This window comes from Protopterus annectens, chromosome 1.part0 (genome assembly GCF_019279795.1).
Source record: "Protopterus annectens isolate FY-2018-M chromosome 1.part0, PAN1.0, whole genome shotgun sequence".
Lineage (NCBI taxonomy): Eukaryota > Metazoa > Chordata > Ceratodontiformes > Protopteridae > Protopterus > Protopterus annectens.
The window spans coordinates 539,541,342-539,561,779 of record NC_056725.1 but is presented as its reverse complement, the minus strand read 5'-3'; the positions used below and the strand labels follow the sequence as shown (position 1 = coordinate 539,561,779).

Sequence of the window (20,438 nt, the reverse complement as noted above, 5' to 3'; positions counted from 1 at the left end):
TCCTTGTCCCCGCTCTTGCTCTGGCACTTGTTGAATGGCCCTCATGTCCATGAGGGATGAGACTTGATTTTGTGCCTCTGCCCATTGACTTTTTGGCAGATCTTGCTAGCCATTTGCCTTTGGCAGGGTATGGAAATGGAACTTGTAGCCTTGTGACATGATATTTAGAACCCACTTGTCCTGGGTTATAATGTGCCAATTTTGAGAAAAAAGTGCTAATTTTCCCCCTAAGGGTGCTGCCAGAAAATAAGTGCTTGGTGCAGGCAGGGGGAAGTCATTAGGACTGTTTCCTGTAAGGTTGTGATTTGTCTTCTCCACTCTTGGAGATAGAAGGACCCCATTGCTTTGACCTGTATGAACCTTGCGCCTGGGATCTGCCTCTAGGGCGTCTGGTTCTGCTCCTTTGAGGTCTGACACAGGAAAGGACCAATTCTTTGTTGGCCAGTGTCTACTAAACCTAGGTGGCTGTACTTGTAAGAAATCTTTGACCGTTTGCATAGATTTAGCCTTGTCCTCCATTTTCTTTAACACCTCTTCTGCCTTAACACCAAAGAAAGTATCATGCTGTAAAGGTGCATCTTATAATTTAACTTTAAAATGATCAGGCAGATTTTGTTCCTTTAACCAAGCATGCCTTCTAATTACAGAACCTGTAACTGCGGCCCTGCAGGAGGCCTCTAAAGAATTAAAACCACATTGCAAAGTATGCTTTCCAACTTGTTCAGCTGCATGCAATATATCCTGCATTTCCTTGTTTTCTGCACATTCAGAGTTTAACAACATTTTCTGTTTAAGCAATGCCATGACATGCTGCTGATATTTGAGCATATGAAACTGACAGTTTAAGGCCCTTATAGCCAAGGTAGCAGATGTGTAAACCTTTTTTCCCCATCTATCCAGTGCCCTAGAATCCCTGTCTGAAGGGGTAGGTTTTTTTGCAGCAGAAGCCTTAACTCCCTTGGGACCCTGAGAAATAGTTTCTGGGTCTGCAGCAGGGTTTTTAAAAAGGAATTCATGTGAGTCAGGAACCCTGTAATTTCTGTCAGGCTTAACAGGAGCTAGAGTAAGGAGAGTCAGGGGTAAGGCTAGACTCCGAAAACGCATCATCTACAATGTCTAACAGAGGAGGGATGGCTAGTGGCTTGTGCTGAGGTAGTAACAGGAAATCCCTGAGCCTCTTTTTAGATTCTGAAAAATCTTGGCTCTCCCAGTGGAAATGCTCCCTCATGGTATGTAAGGTTTCCCCAAAAGAATAGCCCTCAGGAGGAGAAGCTGAAGGTATGGATTCTTCAGCATCAGAATCCTCATAGTGTGGAAAAGAATATTCCTGATCAGAAGAGGAATCAGAAGAAATGGAAACCTGATCTGAAGATGCATAGTCAATCTCTTGCCTAGGCCTCTTATCAGGAGGGGGATGGGAACCCCTGATCAAGGTAATCAAGTCTTCGGCCATTTTGAGCATCTGTTTATTGGGCATGGAGGCCTGTCCACGTGGCTCTTGAGTTTGCTTCTTTGCCTTTGAAGTCGGTTTAATGTACAGATGTTTGGGTCTGAATACACCCTCAGAAGCCGGTGCCTGCTCAGCGGCTCCGGACTCATCTGAAGGATTAGCGTCCGAGGCTCCAATACCTTGAGTATCCAGCGGCATGGCCGACTCCACGTGGGAGTCGGTAGCAGCCTGTGACTCTAAAGTAGCGGTCATCAGGGGCTGCGAAAGTGCCTCACTGAGAACCGGCGACTGGCTTAGGAGAAGCTTTGTCGTCTGTTTTGGGCCTCGGCTGTCTTTTTTTCTTTGCGTTTTTTTGTGAACTCTGGTAGTCGGATGGCTTTCCGACGACATTTCTGGATAATTAAACCTGCGACCAAAATAGTTTAAAGAAAAATCATACCAACGCTTAATAGTGCGTTGGCTAAATCTAGCACAAAACCGACAACCCAGAAAGTTATGATCAGGGCCTAGGCAAGGAATACAGTAAGAATTAAAGTCCTTATGAAGTATTATAAAGTAACTTTTTCTGACATCGGTTATGGAGCAAGAAAAAAGTTTCCCCAACAGGGTACTTAACTTTATAGAAGACTTCGGATCTGAAATTCGAACTCGAAAATCTCAGGAGTTGGCCGACCGGCACTTGCAAACTGCTTCTGCTTCGGGCACCGCGCGGCAAGAAAGACTGAAGAAAATGGCGTCGGCTTCTTCTTTTATACCCCTGACGTCAGGGAAGGGGATATGAAAGCCGACGCAGGACCCAAGACTTTGGAATTCAGGCCGACTGAGGGCAACCTGCCAGCAGGATTATCCAAATGTAATGACTGCAACAGTGAAACACGAAGAACATCTTTATACAATATAAACAGAGGTCAGAGGAAAGTAACTCTCAAAAATTTTCGAGAACCAGTGGTACAAAATCCCAGATGGGCCCCTGGTTACTGGTTAGTCATACACTATAAAATTGCATCGACTAACCATCAGAGAATTTTTTTTTTTTTGTAGCAAGCTTTGATGCCTCCTTTAGTACCTGCTGCATTCCTTGTGAAATAAGTGCCTAAATGGTATCCAAATTGAATCATCCAGGCAGTCAATTGAAGTTAATCGCTGGGGTGTATCAAAACTCCCTGCCTTGTATGAGTAGAATCAGCCTGCAAGCAAGTGTACAGTAAATATCCTTGACCAGTTTTATAAGGGAGAAAGAATAGTTGTGTAAAATCTTACCATAACCACAGATGTCCTTCTCTTCCATGTTGCAGTATTCTAGGTGTGGGATTTCCTGCCCTCAGGCGACTCGTACGTCGGCACTATACAAAAGCTTCAGCTTGGCTGTTGCAGTGTGTGTGGGACGTCACACGTAGGGCTATAAACCAGGGACCTTAAATGTGATGTCTGCACGCACAATCCTCAGAACATGAAGGCCAGCAGGCAGAGAACAAGGCCCAGCAGGAGAAATGCCAGTTGTTTCCAGGTGTGTGACTTGGAGTCCGACTGCAATGGAGATAGTACAGGTAAGGAACAAGTCCTGGGGGGACTGGGGGCGGGAAGAAATACTGCAAGGACATCTATGGTTATGGTAAGATTTTACACAACATTCTATGTCCTTCTATTCCTATGTTGCAGTATTCTAGGTGTGGGAGCGTACCACAACTTATGCGGATGAGAGGGTGGAGGTAGATGAAGAGGGTTCTACAAGACCCTGCAGGACTGCCCTGGTGAATCCTGTTCTAGCTCTGGAAACTTAGTCCAATTTGTAATGCTTGGTGAAGGTGTGGATAGTGGCCCAAGTGGTTGCTTCCAAAATGGATGCTGTGTCTAGGCCCTTCATGAAGGCCCTTGAGGTGGCCACAGTTCTAGTGGAATGGGCCTTGATTCCTCCTGGGGGTTCCTTTCCATAGTGGGAGTAGCAGAAGCAAATAGTTTTCCTGATCCAGCATGCCATGGTTTGCTTGAAGACTGCCTTGCCCAGGGCTCTGGCGTGGAAGGAGACAGAGCTGGTTAGTTTTTTCTGATGGTCTGGTCTTGTCCAGGTAAAACCTAGGTTGTCTGTGCACGTCCAGGGAGTGCAGTATCCTCTCCCCTTTGTTAGTGGGTGAGGGGGGAAAAAGGTGGGTAGATGAATGGCTTGGTTAAGCGAGAGGTCATTGATCACCTTAGGCATAAAGGAAGGGTTGGTTCGCAGCGACACTCTGTCTTTATGGAAGAGGGTGTAGGGGGAACAGGCCATTAAGGCCTGCAATTCTGACACTCTTCTGGCTGAAGTGATAGCCACCAGTAGAACGGTCTTCCATGTACACATTTGTAAGGAAGAAGGCCCAACCGGTTCAAAGGGATGTTGGGTTAATTTCTCTAAGATGTAGTTAAGGTCCCAAGGTGGGAGGACAGCTTTCCTAGATGGTCTCATGTGCAAGACCCCTTTAAGGAAGAGCTTTACGTCGAGCCTGGCAAACAAGGGGGGTTCCATGGGCAGGCAGGTTGATATGGCAGAGAGGTGTACTTTTACAGAAGAATAAGAAAGTCCACTTTTTATCAATTGACACAGGTAGTTTAGAACTAGGGGAACCTCCGCGGAGCTAGGGTCCCTTCCCTTGTGCGGACACCATTTTGCAAATCTTCCCCACTTAGCCAGGTAAGATTTTCTGGTGGTAGGTTTCCTTGCCACCCTTAGGACTGAAAGCATGTCCTTTGAGTAGTGGTGTCTGAAAGGGATCAAATGTTTTATCACCCAGAGTCAGAGAACATCTGTAAGTGTGGGTGTAGGAGAGTTCCTTTGTCTTGTGTCAGTAGGTCCACCTTGTAGGGTAATTTGAAGTGATTGCCCTTGGCTAGTTTGTGAAGTAGGGGGAACCAGTGCTGCCTTGGCCAGTAGGGAGTCAATAACAATATTTTTGGTTTGTCCTTCTAAATTTTCAAGAGGACTTTCTGAATCAGAGGGAATGGGGGGGGAGGCATAAAGGAACTTCCCCTCCCAAGAGATGCTGAAACCGTCCACTCTCCATGCTAGAGGGGAGTGGGTTTTTGAGCAGAAGTTCTGCAGTTGCCTGTTCTGGGGGGAGGCAAACAGGTCTATTTATGGAGCACCCCACTGGTGGACTATGTCTAAGAAGACCTCCCTGTTCAGCATCCATTTGTGCTGAGGTGAGGAGGTCCTGCTCAAGAGATCTGCTTGGTGGTTGTCCTGTGAGGGTATGTAGACAGTCTGCAGGATTACATTGAGACAAGAGGCTAAGTCCCATATCAGCAGGGCTAGTCTGCACAGCTGATAGGCCTTTGTTCCTCCCTGCTTGTTGAGGTACCACATCACCGTGGAGTTGTCAGTGACAATCTGGAGCACCCCTGGAACCAGAAGGGGGGGTGGAGGGCTTTAGAGCTAAGATGACTGCTGCCATTTCCCTGATACTAATGTGCTTGGCCTGAAGAGAGGGAAACCACTTTTCTTGAATCCTGTAAGAGGCCAGAATTGCTCCCCAACCTGAATCTGAAGCATCTGTATGCATGACTTGGGTTGGGGTGGGGGGTTGTAGTGGGAGCCCCTGGGTTCAGTTGCACTTACTGGATCCACCAGCTGATTTCTGTTTTCAGACAGGGAAGGAGGGGGATGGCCTGCTCTAGGGGATGTAGGTGTTGGGACCAGGTATTCTTCAGGAACCACTGCAGCTTGCGCATGTGCATTCTTGCCAGTGGTAGCATGGGGATGGTCGCTGCCATTAAGATTCTGTAGCTTAGGAAAATCTTGTCCTGGCTTGGGGTCAGAGAAGATTTGGGGAGGTTGATTGTGAATCCTAGGTTCTGCAGAAGGGACATGGTGAAATGTAGATGCTTCAATAGAGCATCCCTGGACTCTGCCAATATCAGGATGTCATCCAGATAAGGGTAAATCTGTATACCCAGAGTTGTGCAGAAGGCAATGGCTAGAGCTAGGCACTTCTGAAGAGGTGGAGGTATGTTTAGTTTTCTGCTTCTTTTTTTGGCCAGGGAGGAAGTAGAGAGTGGCCTGGTGCTTGGTTTGGACAGTAGCACATCCAAAGTCTGGATCCTTGCAGGAGGTACCACCAAAACTGGTTCCACCTTGACATCGACAGCTGATGTCTGGATAAGCTCCGAGGACGTGCCCGTCATCGGCTGCGAAACGGCTTCCTCGAGGGATGTCGCTGCAGTCGACGGATCAGTCGAGCATGCCTCAACCCCTAGATCATTAGTTGGCGGTGTGTCAGGAAGCGGAGTGGCAGCCGAAGAAGTCTTAGAAACCTTGGCCTTCGTGCACGAAGGTTCGGGTGTGGCCTCCGATTCAGGATCCATCCGAAGGACTAACCGCTTAAGGCATTGGTTCTCCAAGTAGAGGTTTAACGCGGCTAGATGGCTGTGCAAGGTCTTAGGCAAAAATGATTGACAAATAGCGCAGGAGGAGTGACCATGCTCCCGACCTAGGCAAAAAACACATCTGTGATGGGCGTCTTTATGGGGTATCCGGCGCCTGCATTGGCACTTTCCTTTTTTCCCTGACATCAGCTAAACAATGACAATAATCTTCAAAAATAAGAAAATCAGAAATCCAATGGGTTACTTATCTTTAAGATGCGACGTCTGTGAAGAGGCGATCATACGATGCGAATGTCGTCTGAAAAGTTCTGGGGATTGTGCATGTAGACATCACATTTAAGGCCCCTGGTTTATGGCCCTACGTGTGATGTCCCATGCACACTGCAACAGCCAAGCTGAAGCTTTTATATAGGAGCCGACGTACGAGTCGCCTGAGGGCAGGAAATCCCACACCTAGAATACTGCAGCATAGGAATAGAAGGACATCCAGTGTTGCCTGGGCCAAAGAGAGGGTCATCAAAACAATTATTTTGTGAAATCCCTTTGAATCTTCAGAGTTACCCAAGATATCAGTGGCAAGGGTGGAAACGCATAAAGGAATATTCCCTTTCAAGGGAATGAAAATGTCTCTGTTTTCCGGGCTTGCTGGCAAGGAGCCCTGGAAGAAAATTTAGTTAGCTATGTTGAATGGAGGTGAACAGAGCTATTTGAGGTGTTCCCAACAACTATCACTGCCTGGAAGAACTCCACATTCAATTTCCATTCGCCTGGGCCTGTCCTAGTCCTGCCAATCTGTATTGTTCTAATGGAATGTAAGACGGTTGGAAGGTTAATAAATGCTGAAGAGCTAACAACCTGCAGCTGTACCCTAATGAGACAGTTAACCAAACTTTGATAAAGGACAATGGAGATGTGAGAAATCCACCCTTCTTAAGTTATGCCTCATTCAACATATAAACTGCGCATAAAGAGGAAGACCTCCACAAAATGGAGATCTGTCCAACACTGCTGCCTACACATTGGAAAATACAAAAACTCCCTTGAAAACTAGTCAGGGACTACAATTTTATATAATTTTTTATTTATTTATATTTCATACACATTACCTGCTGTGGTTGCAGATCACAAATAATTGTGTTAATATTGTTGAGAATTTCATCAATGAATGGCATTACTTCTCCAACTTGAACCTGAACAAAGTGTCTTCGACATTTCTGAGCTATTTTGATGAATGTATCACAAGCCATATCTTGGACACCATCATGGGTTTCTAGAGAGAAATAATTATGTTAGCAACAACCATAAAAAGAATGCATAAAATTATGCAAAACTTTCACATTTCTCTTTCAGGATATGCTTAACTCCAATGGCACAACCATCTGGAATAACATTAATGAAACACATACAACAAATAAAAGATGCTCAAACACAAACAGCAGGTATAAATAGGCAGTAAAAACGGCAGATGCAGTTACTGCCCTTCTACACAGACAATCTAAAAGTGAACTAGACGTGGCTGTTCAGTGCCAAGCATTCTTCCAAGCTGTCTTGTTACACACAGAGAATGTAATCGATAACACTAAACTGGAAGTCATCATGGGCTAACTTTGCAGAAAGTGACTATGGTTCTTCATACCTGCACCAATTTCCTGCAATCAAGCAGATGGCTAGATTCCAGCACTATATTTTCTTCAAGTGTCAAACTGCAGTAGACTTCATAAAAAGTAGCAGATATGACTCGAAAAAAACTACTCAATTGCATACTAGTACTTCAGATTTGATAAAGCCATCCAAGGTCTAATCTGCTCACACACGTTCTTACTGTGTAAGCTGATTACTAGAAGATACTCTTGAATGAACCCTAAAGCTCAGTGTTTCCTCTCCACTAACTGAAACTTGGCACTCCATGTGCTTTACCAACACCTGCTGTAATACAGTGCATTAGCTACATAAAGATGTCCACCACTCCATACCACAAGCAAGCAAGCAACACTAAGTAGAAACAAGGGGGTTAACAACTCCATCTGCCAGAGATAAACAAGGGACCTCCCTCCCCAAACATGTCAATTGTTACGGTCCACCTATTGACTACAGAAAGAAGGGGACATCAGTAATCTGGACACCAGACTATAATCTGAAATACTTTATCAGAAAATCTTGCTTGGTATTAACAGACAGAACCCATCAGTTGACATGCAACTAAAAGGTTTACAGCATTGGGCCAAAATGCATCACAGAAGGTATGAAAACTGCAATCAGGTAGTGTTATTGAAATTGTTGGCCTTATATGCTGCTACTGCAAAACAACCAGAAAATTGAGCAAAAGGGCTTTACAAGCAAGAAGCAGCTTCTCTGAGAAGGGAAGACTACAGTTTCTAAAACTATTAGATGCACTGACAGCAAATAAATTATCAAGGACAGAATGACCACCTTAGAGGGCAATACAGAAGAACACTGCACAGTATCCATTATAAGCAAAAGGTATCAAAAGATACATTACAGTATCAACTGATTAAGAGAGAAGCCTTTCCTTGATAGGTCTAAGATCAAGTATTACTTTTTCCCCACTAAGAACTTAGTACAACACCACATTTGGGAATGTTAATGTATTAGGCCAGTACACCAAAGTGTAAGATGACAATTTCTGGAGTGCACCATTTTATCCCAATCATTTTTTTTCACACTAAATTACTTGCAATATGAAACTTCAAAATTACCAGACTTGCAGCAAACCAACAGCTACAGCTAGCAACAACCACAGATACGCAGAGGAACAGCTAAGTATAGTGGTAAAGAGAGATGCACAAGCGTCTTCATTCTTATAATATAAATCATCTTTGGTATTTGGGCTGTTCGCAGGCTTCCAAGGCAAGAAACGTCACAGATTTTGCCCCTTTCCCCAGGTGCAGTGGATGACTCCCATCCAATGTCAGAATGTCAGGGTAAAAAGGGTCATAAATCAGCACTATTTTCTCAGGTCTTTCTTGCCCCTTGACTGGAGTCCAACTTCCCTTGATGTTAGCCAGGAGCATGACCTGCTCAGCACTGTCCCCAGTGTAAGAAATGGGGGGATGGGGGTGGAGGACAATAGGGGACCTAACTAAGGTTGAGAAAAGGGACCTTAGAGTGGGTAAATAGGGAACCCATCCCAACTCAACATGGGTAGCCAAGAAAGAGGAGCTGGTAGGAGGGTATATGTAGTGCAACAGATGCTCATTACATACTGTGTGAGTATAACCCACAGCCTTCTGCATCAAAAGCATGTATACTACCTGTTGTGCTACTAACACAAACAAACTATGTATAAGCAGCACTAAACTTCTCTCCTCCTGAAGAACTATGCATCTTTAGAAATCTGGAAAAAGCCAAACTTTATTGGGGGGGACATAGGGCACAAAACCAGCAGGGACACATTTTAAATACTGCTTGTATTATCTTAAAAAGTTGTTAGAATAAAATGTTTTGTGTTACCATGAGTTTCCTAAAAGACAGGAAAACAAACTTAAATAGTTATCAATATTTAGTGAATTCAGTTCTCACTGATTTGCCAGAAAATAAATTTTAAGAGGAACAGACCAAATGTACGAGTCAAACATTCTGGAAGCTTTGGACACTTGAAAAACTCCATGATTCATGAGTGGTGGTGGTATGGGTGGAGAATTTAGACAGTTATACCTACCTGGGGCATTTTACACACACACACATACACACACTTCTCCTAAGCCAAATTTATAATCTAGTTTATAAAAAGTACAGTTATGTACACTTACCATAAATGTAGATGTTCGAGTGTATTCACTGCTGCAGTCATCACATTTGGGTTATCTGCTTGCAGTAGCCCTCAGTTGGCCTGATTATCAAAGTCTTGGGTCCTGCATTGGTTGCTGTCTCATCTTTCATGACGTTCAGGTAGTTAGGGGTATAAAGCATGCAGCCGACGCCATTATATCAGTTTTTCTTGCCCCAGATGTCAAGTGCCCCCATAATGGGAAGCAATTATATATACAAGGTTACACCTCCAACAAAAAAGCAAATACACCAAAAAGCTTTAAACATAGAAAGCAAGAATAAAGGTATAGCCAATAGGAGTCAGGGGGCTGGAGGGAGGTTAACTAGGACTGCAACAGTGAATACACTTGAACCATACCTCTCAACTGTCCCTGATTTTGACTCAAATTTTAACTCTGTCCCTCTTAATCCCTCCTAAAACTAGTAACATTAGGAAGAAAGGTGTTGAATTACACTTAATGAATAATGATAATGTGTATTAATTCATATGCACTGATTCTATCAATGTTTCAAGTTAATAGCACTAATATTTTAAAAGTGTCCCTGACTTTTTCTTGACTTGTCCCCGATTCTGTAGAAATGTGTCCCCAGTTGGTTGAGAGGTCTGACTTGAACATCTACATTTATGGCAAGTGTACACAGCTGTACTATGTTCTTCGTGTTTCACTGTTGCAGTCATCACATTTGGATAGATTCCCAAAGCTAAGGATGGGAAGAGGAAATTAGATAGCATTAGGACCAACTATAAGGCCCTGCAAGATTGCAGTGGCAAATCCAGCTCTGGATTTAGAGAAAATTGGCAAACGGTAATGCTTGGTGAAAGTATGTACAGAACTCCAGGTAGCAGCTTCTAGGATGTCTCTGGTAGGGACACCTCTGAGAAAGGCTGTAGAGGTAGATGCAGCCCTGGTTGAATATGGTCTTATCTCCTGTGGGATAGGTTTTCCATGGTGCTTACAGCACAAATGAATGAATGGCCTATCCATTTAGAAATGGTTTGCTTTGAAATGGGCTTTCCGCCTGCCCCTGCAGCAAATGCCACCAGCAGCTGTTCAGATTTCCTGAGAGGTTTAGTCCTGTCCAAGTAAAAATCTAAGTTGCCTGTGCACATCTAAGGAGTGCAGTATATGCTCCCCTTTGTTCTGTGAGTTAGAAAAGAAGGCTGGCAAATGAATGGACTGATTAAGATCCACACTGGATACCACCTTGGGCATGAAAGAGGGATTGGTCCTGAGGGACACCCTGTCTGCATGAAAGATGATGAAAGGTTCCAGTGCCATAAGGGCCTGTCATTCAGACACCCTTCTTGCTGAAGTGATGGCTAAAAGGAAGTCTGTTTTCCAAGAAAGGAATTTTAACTCTGCACTTGCAGCTGGCTCAAAAGGAGGTAGAGTGAGTTTTTCCAATACAAAGTTAAGGTCCCAGGCTGGAGTTGGGGCTCTACTGGGTGGTCTTAAGTTTTTGGCCCCTCTGAGGAACTGCTTGAGCAGTGGATGAGAGAAGAGGGGTGGTTCTGTGTTGTTTGTCTTTTGACTTTTCTCGGTTAGGGGTCGCCACAGCGGAACTCCGGTCCGCTAATGATTGGCAGTAGATTTCCCCAAACGCCGAGGTGCCAGTTCGACGTTTAACGTTCAATGAAGTCACGCCCATTTACGCATGTCTTTCGAACGCCCACCCAACCGCGGGGAGGACATGCAGACTCCACACAGAAGGCACGCCCCACACTCCAGCCGAGAACTGAACGGGAGAACCTCTTGCTGCGAGGCAACAATGCTACCGCTGCACCACCGTGGTTCTGTGTTGTAATGAGCTGAAATGGCTGAGGCATGAATTTTGATGGAGGAAAAGGAAAGGCCCCTGTGAAGCATCTCAGTTAAGTATTGAAGAATCGGAGGTAAATTGGGCGCTGCTGTGCCCATCCCTTGAGTATGGTTCCAGGAACACAAATCTTTTCTATTTTTCAGCATAAGATTTTCTAGTACTAGGCATCCTTGCCTTCAGAATGACATCTAACACTTGTTTACTGATGGATGGTAACGGAGAGATCAGGTAATTAGCCAGACTGCCAGGTTCAGGGTTTAAGCCAAGGGTGCAGAATCTGGCCCTCCTGCTGGGACAGCAGGGTAGGGGTCTGAGGCACGTGCCATGATGCCAGCAGTGACGCATTGCGCAAGAGGGAGTACCAGTGCTGGCGTGGCCAGTCTGGTGCAATCAGTATCGTCCTTGGTTTGTCCTGTTTGATCTTTAGCAGTACCTTGGAGAGGAGAGGAGAGGCAGAGGAGGAAAGGCATAAACTGATAGGTTTTTCCAGGTGAAGGACAGGGCATCCACTTTCCAAGCTTGTTTGTGGGGAGTCCTTGTGCAGAATTTGTCAAATTGGTAGTTCTAGGGGGAGGCAAACAGGTCTATATCTGAGCTGCCCCATTTGTTTATCAACATGTCGAATGTCTGGTTCCAGTTTCCACTCGTGTGGGTCCATGAAATTTCTGCTTAGTTTGTCTGTCAGTGTATTTAGCTTTCCTGGTAGGAATTGAGCCTTAGGTGCACTTGGTAGCTCAAGGATGTGTTCCACAGAGACATGGCTAGTCTGCAGAGAGTGTATGAGTTGGTTCCCCCCTGACTGTTTATGTACTACATAACAGTGGTGTTGTCCATCTTTACCATTAATTGTCCTGGAAGAATGTGGTCCTTGAAGGCTGTCAGAGCATTCTGTACAGCTAACATTTCTTTTTGATTGACATGCTGGTGCATTTGACTTGGGTTCCATTTGCCCTGAATGCACTTCCCTGCCAAGTGAGCCCCCCCATGCATTGTCTGATGCGTCTGTTGTTAGGGCTTGGGCGGCAAGGGGTAGAGTGAATGGCAGTACCTTGTTTTGGTGGCAGGCCTATGCCCACCAAAGGAACTCTAACTGTAAGCAAAGTATGATATGAATCATTGCTTCTAAATCCTGAGAATGTTGATACCATAGGCCTTTTAGATACCAATGTAGTTTCCTCATATGCAGTCTTGCATATGGAATTAGGAGAATGCAGGAGGCCATGAACCCCAAGGCTTGTAGTATTTGTCTCGCACATAGCAGGGTTTTTGTGGCCATTAGTTTGAATTAAGCTGTCAAATGAACTTGTTTCTCTGGCGTGAGGAAAGTCATCTGGGAAGTTGTGTTCAAGCTTGCTCCCATGAACACAATTTGTTGACAGGGTACAAGATGCGATTTCTTTTAGTTTATGGTGTACCCCAGACAAGTTATCACCTTTTGTACAAATGCCAGATGATTCAAATGTCCTGGCTTTCTGCCTGAATTAGACAATCGCCCAGGTATGGGTATATTTGAATATTTCTTTGCCTGCAAAATGCAATGACTGAAGCTAGGCACTTTGTGAATACCCTGGGTGCAGTAGATAAGCCAAAGGGCAGTGCAGAGAACTGATAGTGCATGTAGCCTGCTTTGAAGCGTAGGTATCTTCTGCAAGATTCCCTGATTGGGATATGCAGGTAGGCTTCCGTTAAATCCAGTGTTGCCAACCAGGCATCCTTGCCTAGCATAGGATGCTAACTCTTCACCAGTTGCTTCCTGTTAGGCATCCTTGCCTAACATAGGAAGCAACTGGTGAAGAGTTAGCATCTTGAATTTTGGGATCACCAAAAAAGCGTTTAGGATAGAGAAATCCAGGATAGGATGCCATGTGTCGTCTTTTTGGGGCACCAGGAAAAGTCTTTAGTAGAAACCTTGACCCCTTTCTTCTTCTGGGACAGTGTGAATAGCCCTTATACTTAAGAGAGAGAGAGAGAGAACTTGCTTTTGAGCCTCTGCCCACTGATTTGGGGGTAGATCTGGCCAACCGTTTGGGGTTGGTAAAGTGTGGAAGTGGAATCTGTATCCTTGGAAAACTATATTTAAAACCCATTTGTCCTGGATAATGAGTTCCCAGTTTTTTGCCTGCAGAGCAATCTTTCTCCCTAAAGGAGCAGTCAGTTGAGAAGGGCTTGGAAGTTTTAAAGTTAAGTAATTGAGACAGTTTACCATGGGGAGAGTCTTACTATTCCCTGCTGTGGAAGTGGGAACCCCCCCACTGCTTAGTCCTGTGCGTACCTTGGGACTGAAGCCTGGGTGTTCTGCTGGTTCTGGGTTTGGACTGAGAAGGCCTGGAAGAGGCAGGAATGGACCAATTCTTAGAGGGCCAATGCCTACTAAATCTTGGAGGCTGTACTTGCAGGAAATCTTTAACAGTTTGCATAGATTTAGCTTTTTCCTCCATCTTTTTAAGTAGCACTTCTGCTTTGTTGCCAAACAGGCGGCCCAGGTTTAAGGGAGCATCCAGCAATTTAGCTTCAACATGATCTGGCAAAGATTGCTCCTTAAGCCAAGCATGCCTTCTAAGTACAGACCTAGTGACAGGAGCCCTGCAAGATGCCTCTAGTGAATCAAAGCCACTTGTTAAGTATGTTTTCCAACTTGTTCAGCAGAATGCATTAAATCCTGTAAATCCTTACTTTCAGGACAGTCAGGAATCAACATCAACTGCTGTTTAAGTAATCCAATAATATGCTGCTGATACTTTAACATATGAAACTGGCAGTATAAATCCCTAACGGCCAAGGTTGCAGAAGTGTATACCTTCTTACCCCATCTATCCAGCGCCCTGGAATCTCTATCAGAGGGGTAGGATTTTTGGCAGTAGTAGCCTTAATGCCCTTGGGTCCCTGTGAAATGGTCTCAGGATATGCAGTAGGATTTTTAAAGAGGAACTTGCGAGAATCAGGGACCCTGTAATATCTATCTAGTTTTCTGGGAGCAGGAGGTAAGGAGTCAGGGGCCAAGCTAGATTCCAAAAAGGCATCACCAACAATGTTCAGTAGAGGGGGGATAGCTAAAGGCCTGTGCTGGGGCAGGAGTAAGAAATCCCTAAGCCTCTTTTTAGAATTAGAGTAATCCTGGCTTTCCCAGCAGAAATGCTCCCTAAGAGTATGCAAGGTTTCACCAAAAGAGAAATCCTCTGGAGGGGAAGCAGAGGGAATAGAGTCCTCTGCATCAAAATCCTCATAGGTAGATAAGGGTAAATCCTGGTCATCAGAGGAAACAGACATTTCAGAATCCTGATCAGAAGAATCATAAGCAAATTCAGTCCTAGGTCTCAGAGGGGGAAGGTTGGCTTCCCCTGATTAAAGTAATAAGGTCTTCAGCCATTCTTATCATTTGTTTTTTTAGGCATAGAGGCCTGATCATGCGGTCTGGGCATCAGTTTTCTAGGCATGGATCGAGTTTTATGCCTTGAAGAAGAAGATGGCGTCAGTTTAATATGCAAGTCAGTAGGCCTGAATACACCCTCAGAAGCCGGTGCCTGCACAGCGGCTCCGGACCCATCCAAGGTAGAGACATCCACAGGTTCCACAGTAGAAGCATCTCGCAGCATACCAGACTCCGAATGGGTCTCAGTAGAGGGCCTGTGAATCTGAAGTAGCAGGTATCAGGGGCTGCAAAAGCACCTCGCTGAGTACCGGCGAACTGGTGACTAGCTTAGGAGAAGCGTCGTTGGCAGCTTTGGACCTAGGCAGACTGTCTCTGTCTTTATCTTTTCGTTTTTTCGGAATGTCGGTAGTCGGGTGGCTTACCGAAGCCATATCTGGGTAATTGAACAGAGTACCAAAATATTTAGAAGTGTAAATATACCGACGACAAATAGTTTGTTGTTTAAATAAGGCACAAAACCAACAGCGAGGTATGTCGTGGTCAGGGCCTAGGCAAGGAATACAGTACAAATGAAAATCTTTATGAGGTATTTGCTTTCCACAAGAAATACAATTATTGACTTTTACTGACATCGGTTTAGAGCAAGAAAAAGTTTCCCCAACAGGGTACTTAGACTTTGGTTCTGAAACTCGAATACGAAAATTTCAGGAGTCTGCTGACCGGCACTTGCGAACTGCTTCTGCGTCGGGCACTGCACGGCAAGAAAGACTGATGTAATGGCATTGGCTGCATGCTTTACACCCCTGACTACCTGACATCATGGAAGATGAGACAGCAACAGACGCAGGACCCAAGACTTTGATAATCAGGCCGACTGAGGGCTACTGCAAGCAGATAACCCAAATGTGATGACTGCAACAGTGAAACTTAAAAAACATCATATCTGAGTCTGTATTACTGTTTTTAATTTCTAGTACAATCAGTTTTATTTAAACATTTATACATTTTAATCCCACAGTCTTCACTTATGTATGTGTGTGTTTATATAAGCTGGAGCTTTACCAATTGGTTTCCCTCTGAAAATAGGATGCTGCAAACTGACCCCTTTTCCTGCAGGGCTGCAGTATTTACCCCTTTTGTTTCATTTTTAGTTATTGCATTGTGTATTTCTTCTCCCCATTATCATCTATCCTTTTTTAAAAATCTGCTCAGTATCCAACATTATAACTCTGTGGCTGTGGACATTGGAATGCATCAATTTGCCACTGTCATCTGCACAATCATTTTCTCATCTTTTTTTGCTACTTTCATGTCAGTGACTTCATTTTCTTTGACATCTTCATTTCTCAGCACCCATGTAACATCATCAACTACTGAAGACTTTCTCCATTTCTCATGAGCAACCCACAGCTGATTAACTCAAATTCCAATACCTTACTATACCTCATAAGATTAACCACAAATGAGTGCAACCAGAACTTTGCATCTCCCAAAAATTTAAATGCTCACCACCTTTCAAAATAAGTACCTACCTTGCACCATATACAATTGGTCTCCTAATCTGATTTTGCTACTAAACCAGCACAGCTCCTGATGCCAAACAGCAGGACTAAACGCCTCCCAAACACACGTATGCTTGTTCTGGAAGTCAAAAGCAAAAGCAACGAGCTGCTACTAAGCCAACACAGTTCCTAATTCCAAGCAGCAGAACTAAACACCTCCAATAAGCACAGTCAGAGAGGTGAAACTCATCAAAGATAAACACAGCCAGATAGCCAAACTCACTGAGGCAGGTCTTTTTTAATTGTGCAAACATTGTAGATATGTGAGGTCGGGCACATATTTAATGATTAGGCAAATCAAGTACCTTATCAAAGGGAGATACAATTGTGCATCGACACACGTGGTGTACCTCGCTTCTTGTTCGTCATGCCCAGCTTTTTATGTGGGCAAGACGGACAGGAGATTGAATGAACACATGTACGAACATTTATATGCCACGAAGATTAAACTGCAGAATGCCCTAGCAGGTCATGTCTACAATCACCCTGGCCATGATTTTACATTTATGATCATTGACCAGTTGAACTATGTGAATTGGTGGGGGGAATGAATCCCTGAAATTAGAAATGAAGGAGCTTATGTGGCAGTTGAGACTTGAAGCCTACCATCACCCCGGCCTCAATAGTATGTTATCTATCAGCTGTGTCCTTAAGCTGAGGAGTTTGGAAAGATGATGCATGGGGGGTATAACATCGGGTGTGATTTGGTAATAGGACCGGCTGAGGGATCTTGATACATATATATTTTATATCATGTCTGGTAGATTGAATGTCTTTTTATCAACATTTGAAACATGATGGCATGTTTTTTTATTTATTTATTTTAATGTGTCAGTATTATGCGTATTTGGTTCAAAGTAAGTGTGTTTTTATATTATTATTAACTGTTGATTGCATTATTTAAGTGCTATGTAAGGAACAGTATTAGTTTTACAGTTGTATATTTTATATCACATACAACTTTTTATATTGTGTGTTTATGGGATAGGAACATTTTAGTCAGATTGAAGCTACATGTGCCTGTTCCTTTAAGGTAATTGGAGGGTGTGTTTTGTAATAGACTTTGCTTGCAATGGCTTTAAATGTAGCAGCACTGAAGTGTGAGTTGTTATTTTTCAGAGTCTGAAGAAGTTGGTGCAGGGCGTCGACGAAAAGCAGTATCGTGGTGCTTAATAAAATTGAAGTTGTTCGTTTATTGTCGTCTTGTTTGCTTATCCCTTTGGACCTGCCTCAGTGAGTTTGGCTATCTGGCTGTGTTTATCTTTGATGAGTTTCACCTCTCTGACTGTGCTTATTGGAGGTGTTTAGTTCTGCTGCTTGGAATTAGGAACTGTGTTGGCTTAGTAGCAGCTCGTTGCTTTTGCTTTTGACTTCCAGAACAAGCATACGTGTGTTTGGGAGGCGTTTAGTCCTGCTGTTTGGCATCAGGAGCTGTGCTGATTTAGTAGCAGTTTGTTTTTTCTTGCCTTTGTTCTTCAGTTGTTTTTTGCGATGCCCAGCTCTACCCCAGACAGTCAGGACAATATGGAGCAGAGTGATCTTAGTATGCTTATTAATTTGCTCACTCAGAAAGTTGATATGCTGTCTCAACGATTGGATATGATGTACAAAACTACGCAGCCGTGCAGCGGGTCAAATTCTAAGGGTTTACAGCTCCCTAGTCCAGACCCTTTTGGGTTGCAAGTACTGTTACCACATAATAGTGAAGCAGGTTCCATGATGGGTGACCCAGGAGCCCTAGGCATTGGATCAAGCCATAGGTCGGGAGGAGCCGACATCAGGCCATCTGATGGAACCTTGAATGGCGAAAGAGGAGTCGCATTACCATCTTATAACCCCCCAGAGGGGAGGGGGCAAATCAATATTAATTTCAACTTGAACCAAAGGTTGAGTCGTCCATTCCAGCTGTCTACCGACTATGGATCAGCCGGTCCGGTATCCAACACACCCGAAGGCAATGACCTTTCTTCTAAACTCAATGCTTTTGACCAGAAATTAGTTAAGTTAAGAAAATTGCAACTGGAAGTTTCTTATTTTGGAGAGTGTCGGCGTGTGAAGATAGTACCCAAGGGGCTGCGTTCTTGGCAGTATCCCACGGGTTTAGAGGAGGGATCTAAATTCCATGCAGACCTCCTCACTATGTTTGATAGGCATGGATCTGAATTGATTGACCTTATTAGTACACACTACCAGGGAGCAATCTCGTCCCTAACTAGGGAAATTGCGGACTTGGATGAGGATATTAAGTCAGACAATAATTTTTCTAGATATAAATTTGACTATGAGAGGATATACTCCATTATTGATGAGTATATTTCCAAAATCACCTCAACCAAGATTAAAAAATTACATCGAGATATCAAGGCTTACAGAGAGGGGGTAGCTTACCCTAAACCTCCTTAATTGCAAGGCAACTTTAAGGGGCGAGAAGGCGGAGTTCCTGCCCCTTCGAATGGCCCAAATACTTCCATGAATCTTGGATCTTTGCCGAGTAGTTCAGTACCGGAGGAAGAGACTGGCGATAGGAGGGTTGGATATGCTGACCTCAAGGGAAGACGTGAACCAGCGACTCCGACTAGCCATTCGGGGAACCCTAGTTCTGGTTTGGATGGGGCAAATTTTCGGGATCCAGCCTCTTCTCCCCAACAGGCTTCGAACCGGAAGACCAGGTTCAGATACAGGACAAGGAGGAACCAAATGTGAGTGGAGTAGGGTACCCCGGCCCAGAGCAGACCACATTTGAAGTCATTTCCAATTCGGGGATGGATTTCCATATTTATAATTTTTCTCATTTCAAGTTTACCCACACATTAGTTGATTCCCTGGCTAAAGGAATTTCTTATGTTCCATCTAGAAGAGCCTGTGTGGCCAGATCCATTTTGGATCTTAAATTGTTTGTCAGGAAACTAAACTTATGTTTGTTGATGGGGGACCATGAGTACCAAAAGAATCCTTTTCATGTACCTAGTACGTATATAATCCACCTATCCACCCTATGTTGGGGGCATTTGAGCAAATGTGCGATTTGGATTTTCGACATTTCCTACAGTCTAGGTCTGTGATGCATTTTAATATTACCAAAGAAGAAAGGGCGGATTTTAATGAATTATGTGCCTCTTCAGTCAGAATTATGCAACCAGACAAGGGAGGCAGCCTGGTTGCAATGGACATAGATGATTATAACAACAGAATGTCAGCAATTTTGTCTTCTGAATCTTACCAAGAGGTGTCCAAGAATGAGTTGAATGGAAATCTGGCAAGAGTTCGGTCTTATTATGAAGACATGTTTGTTAATGAATCTATTGACCAAGAAATTTTCAAGTTTATTTACTGTGCATCTCCTCGAGTACCTGTTTTGTTCGGGAACCCGAAAATCCACAAAAACATTAGAGACCCTCCCATGCGTCAGTTGGTGAGTGCTAGAGGGAGTGTAAGATACGCAGCAGCCTAAGTTGTGGATCACATTCTAAAAAAATATGTGGCTAGTGAATCATATATTTCTAAAGATTCCTGGTCCTTTTTGGGGAAGGTGAAAAACATTTCGTACAGTCCTGATTACCACTTTCTGACTGTAGGTGTTGTTGACCTGTACTCATCCATTCCACATGATGTAGCGGTGGAATGGATTGAGTTGGAAATTACCACAAAGCAGGCACCAGCGAGTAAAACTTCAATGGTAAAAGACCTATTGGACATCATTTTAACATGTAACTACTTCTCCTTCAACGATAGATGGTTCCATCAGTTAGTTGGAGTCCCCATGGGCTCACCATGTGGGGCGAGTGTGGCCAACTTGGTCATGGCCCATTGGGAGAAGGAATTTGTGTTTACTAACTCTATCTTTCTAGAACGAGTATCCTTATATACCCGTTTCTTGGACGACATTTGTATCATTCTCAAGGGCGACTCTTCGGTGGCCAATGACCTGGTAGAGATGTTCAACAAGTCCATGGATTTCTTAAAGTTTACCTCTACTTTTGACACAGATAGAATAGCATACGTAGATGTGGAATTATTCAAGGACAGCAACCAGAACCAGTTTTTAGGCAAAATTCATCGCAAGCCCACCTTTTCCAATTCTTATTTGCAT

General features: G+C 44.0%; 1 protein-coding gene across 3 annotated transcripts in view; it reads right to left on the bottom strand.

The window, feature by feature from the left end:
• Nucleotides 1–20,438, bottom strand: part of XPO1 (exportin 1) — a 1,770,162-nt gene that overhangs the window by 445,981 nt on the left and 1,303,743 nt on the right. For all 3 annotated transcript variants that reach the window (XM_044061196.1, XM_044061203.1, XM_044061211.1), the window contains exon 15: nt 6,913–7,076. In XM_044061196.1, the coding sequence (XP_043917131.1) occupies nt 6,913–7,076 (164 nt within the window). The remainder of the gene's footprint in view (nt 1–6,912; nt 7,077–20,438) is intronic.